We start from the raw sequence: 5,870 nt of genomic DNA, 5'->3' as shown, positions 1-5,870 counted from the left end.
ATAGCAAATACATCAATCTCGGGTTGTTTTTTAGGAATGAGTTTTACCGGTTGACCCGGGGTTAATCGGCGTAAACGACGTCTGAGAACAATCGGCTCTCACCATGACGTAATAACATAAGCATTGTGACATAAGATATTTACGGGAAAGTGCACGAATTCGAAAGTCGTCTATATAACAGATTTGGATAATTTCCTATTTCATGTCATCTAATGCACCCTCCAATAGGTTTGGTTTCAAAGCAGATGGTTTAACCGTATTATTTTATTACTAATATCATGATCATGAGAAATGATATACTTTCTAAGATATTTACTAAAACAATTTTCTTTAATTGTTTAAATTGTTCTGATGGTTGTAATAACGAGACTGGCTATTGTAACGGAAGTTGCACGTATGGTTATTATGGATCCGAATGTAATTCGACATGTCCACAACACTGTTATATAAGATGTCATAGAAATACTGGCGAATGTACAGATTGTAAGACTTCCTATTATGGTATAAACTGTACAGAAACCTGCTCGGAAAGATGTCATCACAAGTATTGCAATCAAAGTGGATTTTGTTTATCTTGCGAGGCTCCTTACTATGGAGATCATTGTGAGAAGATTTGTCCCTCAAATTGCAAAGAAGTGAATGGCTGTGATCGACAAACCGGTGAATGTATATATGGCTGCAATGATGGGTTTTGGGGAAATTATTGTGAAAACAATTGTAGTGACAGTTGCAAATCGGCTTGTCAACGACATTATGGCACTTGTTGGGGATGTAAACCTGGGTTCGGTGGTTCCAACTGTCAACTGAACTGCATAGCACACTGTGACTTTTGTTCAAGGAACGATACCTGTAATGAATGTTCGAAAGGCTGGTTTGGAAACAAGTGTGAACTTCAATGCCCAGTTAACTGTCGAAATTCGATTTGTTCAAAATTTGATGGTTCTTGTACCTGTTCAAAAGGATGGTATGGACAAAACTGCAATAATACATGTATTGAGAACTGTGATTCCTGCATTGATAACACCACTTGTAATGTATGCTCAGAAGGATATTATGGTCGATATTGTGAAAGTTCTTGTCCGTCTAATTGTACAAAATGTAATAGAAGTGGCGAAAAATGTACTCGATGCAATTCAGGTTTATTTGGTGACCAATGTACATGTGACGTGGACCAATGTTCGAAACATGAATCACTGTCGCATTGTGTCGAATGTAAAAATTCTGGTTGGTATCCGAAAATAGGAGGATGTTGTAGATGCAGTGACAATTGTAAGGGTGGGCATTTTAAATGTGACAATACCAGTGGTGTATGTTTAGACGGGTGTGAGTCAGGATATTACGGGAAGCACTGTATTGATAAATGCAGTAGCCATTGTATTGGAAATGGCACTGTCTGTAATTCAACAACCGGTGTATGTCCGTATGGATGTGAACCTGATTGGTATTATTCCACATGCAAATACGGATGTTCACTTCTGACGCCACACTGCTCCAAATGTACCCAGTTTAAGGATAATATCAATAATTTTGAAAGTGCCGGTTGCGATGAGTGTGATGATGGGTTTTACAAACCCGTACTTAGAGAGTTTTGCGCACCTTGTGAAAATTGTTTATATGATAAATGTAATGGCCGTACAGGACGTTGTCTTAAAGGTTGTAAGGAGGGATGGTATATGGATCCTTACAGTTTAGGGAAATGTGATCGAGAATGTGCCACTAGCTGCTTTGAAGGTCTCTGTGACCCAACCAATGGCACATGCATACATGGATGCAAAGATGGTTGGACAGGTGACAGCTGTAGTTTTACCTGTTCCAGTTATTGTTTAAACAAAACTTGTGATCAGTTTTCTGGTGATTGCATTACATGTATACCTGGAAGATATGGTAATATGTGCTATTATTCGTGTGGTAACTGTCTTGGAGGAACATGTAATCACACTACTGGCATTTGTGAAGGTATGTATATTATAAAATAAAATTGAAAATGAAAATGGGGAATTAGTCAAAGAGACAACAACCCGACCAAAGAGCAGAAAACGGCCGAAGGCCACCAATGGGTCTTCAACACAGCGAGAAAACCCCCCACCTGGAGGCGAGCTTCAGCTGGCCCCTAAACAAAAATGTGTACTAGTTCAATGAAAATAGACACTCTAAACTACAAAAGATATAAATGAACTAAAATTTAAAAACATACAAGATTAACAAAGGCCAGAGGCTCCTGACTTGGGACAGGCGAAACAATGCGCTGGGGTTAAACATGTTTTGTGAGATCTCAACCCTCCCCCTATACCTCTAGCCAATGTAGAATAAACAAACACACAGCAAAACGGACAGTAAAACTCAGTTTAAAGGAAGTCCGAGTCCGATGTCAGAATAGGTAACAAAAGAAACTAAGCAAAATGACAATGATACATAAATTAACAAAGGACTACTAGCAGTTACTGACATGCCAGCTCCAGACCTCAATTAAATTGATTGAAAGATTATGTCTTCATCATATGAAAATCAAGCACAAACCCTCCCGTTAGGGGTTTAGTATCATACCATCATATAATATATGAGACGAACATTACCCATATCATGCCAACAACTGGTTTTAGAATAAATGTGTTTATTTCCGATGCAAAGACCCTGTGACTGAATCAATATTAACACCAAAATATGCCATCTTTAATGACCTGACAACAGTATCGTAGCTATATCCCTTCTGAATAAGTCTGTTTAAAGGTTTGGTTAGATTTTGAGGTGAGTGCCGACATTTTTGTGCTTTGTATAGAACGTTACCATAAAATATTGGATGTTAAATACCTGACCGTATAAGATGTCTGCATGTTGATTTATATTTACGAATGATGTCCTTGTACCGATGATAAAATTTAGTAAATGTTTTGACTAGTTTGTGATATCGAAAACCCTGGTGTTACAATTTTTCAGTAATACAGAGGTTTCTTTCGTTAAAATGAAATACGTTGTTACATACACGAGCGAATCGAACAAGTTGGGATATATAAACACCATAAGATGGTGACAAAGGAAGGTCACCATCTAAAAATGGATAATTAACAATAGGAAATGAAAAAGTATCTCTTTTATCATAAATTTTGGTATTAAGCTTCCCATAGTCCATATAAAGTTAACTATCATCGGCATTTTGGGTTTTACCAAGTCGTTTTAAAATACATCTTTGTGTTGATTTTTGAATAAAAATTTAATAGCAAAATCACAATAGGAAGGTAATTGTTATAATTCCGAATTTTCGTATATAAAACTAGTATGCACGAATTCGTCAAGTACTCATTTTGAGTTTTTCTGATCATTTCATATATTCTTACTATATACAATTTATGCTTATTGCGATCACATTTAGACTCAAGTCAAACTAATTATAATAGGACAATAATGCTTATGATATACACCTGACATGAAAAATATAAGTGTGCGGTAATAACAAAATCGTTGTTCTATTGAGTCAAAATATACATTTTCAAGTATTTAAATCAAGCATTTGTTGAAAAGAAATTTAAAGCAAGTAAAAAGGTTACCTCATGTTAGTGCATACGAATACGAATACTTTATCAATTATCGGCCAATTACAAATAGACATAAGTAAAAAAGAAAACCAAAAAAACAAACAATAACGATAATGCTCTTGATAATAGGGTTTACCTATAGGAATTGTTTTCTTATTGCAAAACATTTATAACAAGTTAAACCCTCAGTGATGCAATATCTTCATGTTAACAAGAAAGAAACCAACTAAATTTTTTTCTGTATTTTGATTTTTGAAATTATTACATATCTTTAAAGCAGAATTCAACGTAACTTGTCGTTGTTGTTCGAATATCTGACATTCCATTAGAAAATGAATGTCATCTTCAATTGAATTTGAAGAACAAAATTTACAAATTAGTTTACCTTTGTCTATCTTTCTATAACGACCTTGCTCAATAGCTAATTTATGAGCACTAATTCTCATTTGTGTGATGTACTTTCTAGTTTCAAATGTTTTTACAAACTTTTGATCAGTCTCTCTTTTGAAAATATCCTTAAATTCAGAATAGGTTCGTACCCTTTTCACTGTAAAAAATTCTCTTTCAAAAATTGCATATACCTCTTAATTAATACAAATTTAATTTCATCAACATTTAAATTATGAATATCTACATTCAGCTGGTTTGCAATAAAAAAAATGATGAATACCTTGTTTGGTTTCCAATTTGGTGTAAATAAATGCGATCTGTACGAGTTTGACTTAACAAATGACACTCATTCTTGTCTGATTCTACAAACAAAAATTAATAACTAAACAAATAATATCAATATGAAGTGGAGTACGACCAAGTTCTCCGTTAACTGCTAAATGTGTTGATTTACTATGAACTCCCAGTACATACTTATAAAATTTTCTATACTTTTGCTCTATTTCAATAATCACATCTGTATTGGAAAATATTCGCCATTTCCATTTAAAATTCGGAGATGTGGAATGATTGCCAATGAGACAATTATTCACCAGTGTTGAAATGAAGTGGATGTTAGCAATTGCAGGCACCCGTACGGCCTTCAACGATGAGAAAAAAACCCTAGTCTGCTATTAAAGGCCCCAACATGAAATTGTGAAACAATTCAAACGAGAAAAAAATCAACGGCATAATTTATAAGCACAATTTGCGAAAAAACAAATGAGATAGAACTGAAATGAGCAGACATGACCACGACGACCTCTGAACTACGTACAAGCTCCTGATTTGGGACAGGCACATGAAGAATGTGGCAGGGTTAAGCATGTTTGTATGCGATCAACTCTCCCCCTAAACTAAGACAATCGTGAAAAAGCATAACATCATAACAAACTTTAAATCACAGTAGCAATTGTCTTAACTCAAAAGATCGGCACGAGGTACAAATACAACTTACATAAGAACAATAGAAAGCAACACAACGAAATAAGAGTACTCGCATCTACTGAAAGCTTTTCAAAGCAAGTTGCAACTAAATCAGTGTAGTTAAGGATTATCATAACCGTTTGGCAAATAGAGCAGAATTTTTACCAATCATTCATCTCCCTTTTTATTTTGGAGGGCGGCATGTACAATTTTTCGGGTCAAACATCTTTTTTTCTCTCTCGAAAAGACAGGACTTATTTTTTCTTTATTATTTCAATTAACTACTCATCTAAATCAAATTTTTGTTTGGAATTTAGAATCAAGCTATTTGTTGACAAATATCATGCCCAACTCACAGAATATGAAAAGTACGTACCTTATTACTAAGTAAATTTAGCCTACTTACTCGTCTGTAAAGTTTTATATATATAAACACAAACTGGATTACTAAATTCCGATTGCACTTTACGTGATTATATATTACACACAAATATAGGGACAATATCCATGATTTTAACGTTAGACATGCCATGATAATCATACTTATTTACTAGTATATTTTTATAAGTTTATGTAGACATTTCTGTTTAGATGGTTGCAATGATGGTCGCTTTGGTGAAAAATGCTCTCAGTCGTGTAGTCAATGTATGGGTGGAAATTGTAATAGACAAGGTGTTTGTATGTCTGGTTGTACGCCCGGGAAATATGGAGTTTACTGCAATGTATCCTGTTTTAATAATTGTTTGATATGCCATCCAGTGACTGGCAAGTGTCTTCAAGTATCACCTGCATGTAATACCACTCACTGCACAATAAATTTCACGAATTCCATTTGTCCGCCATTAAAATTTGGATTTGATTGCAATCAAACGTGTAGTACAAAATGTATAAATACTTCCTCAAATGGATACATCTGTGAAAAATATAGTGGTACTTGTATAGAAACTTGCGCTTCTGGTCAATTTGGACAATTCTGTAATGACT

At 34.7% G+C, this 5,870-nt stretch overlaps 1 protein-coding gene across 1 annotated transcript; it reads left to right on the top strand.

Moving 5' to 3' along the window:
* The first annotated feature begins 278 nt into the window (after positions 1-278).
* LOC127725960 (multiple epidermal growth factor-like domains protein 11) lies at positions 279-5,434 on the top strand. The gene is made up of 2 exons (XM_052233263.1): positions 279-1,956; positions 5,204-5,434. The coding sequence occupies exons 1-2, from the start codon at positions 279-281 to the stop codon at positions 5,275-5,277; spliced, it is 1,752 nt and encodes a 583-aa protein (XP_052089223.1). The 3' UTR covers positions 5,278-5,434.
* The last annotated feature ends 436 nt before the right edge of the window (positions 5,435-5,870 follow it).

Source organism: Mytilus californianus, unplaced genomic scaffold (genome assembly GCF_021869535.1).
Source record: "Mytilus californianus isolate M0D057914Y unplaced genomic scaffold, xbMytCali1.0.p SCAF_15, whole genome shotgun sequence".
Classification (NCBI taxonomy): Eukaryota; Metazoa; Mollusca; class Bivalvia; order Mytilida; family Mytilidae; genus Mytilus; species Mytilus californianus.
Note: the sequence above shows the minus strand (reverse complement) of the source record. Positions and strands in the feature narration are given on the sequence as shown.

Bases quoted from the DNA above. Each gene is read 5' to 3' on its own strand.
- LOC127725960 (XM_052233263.1), top strand. From the start codon at position 279: ATGATCATGAGAAATGATATACTTTCTAAGATATTTACTAAAACAATT. The intron at 1,957-5,203 runs GTATGTATATTA...TTTGGAATTTAG, and splicing joins CACTACTGGCATTTGTGAAG to AATCAAGCTATTTGTTGACA.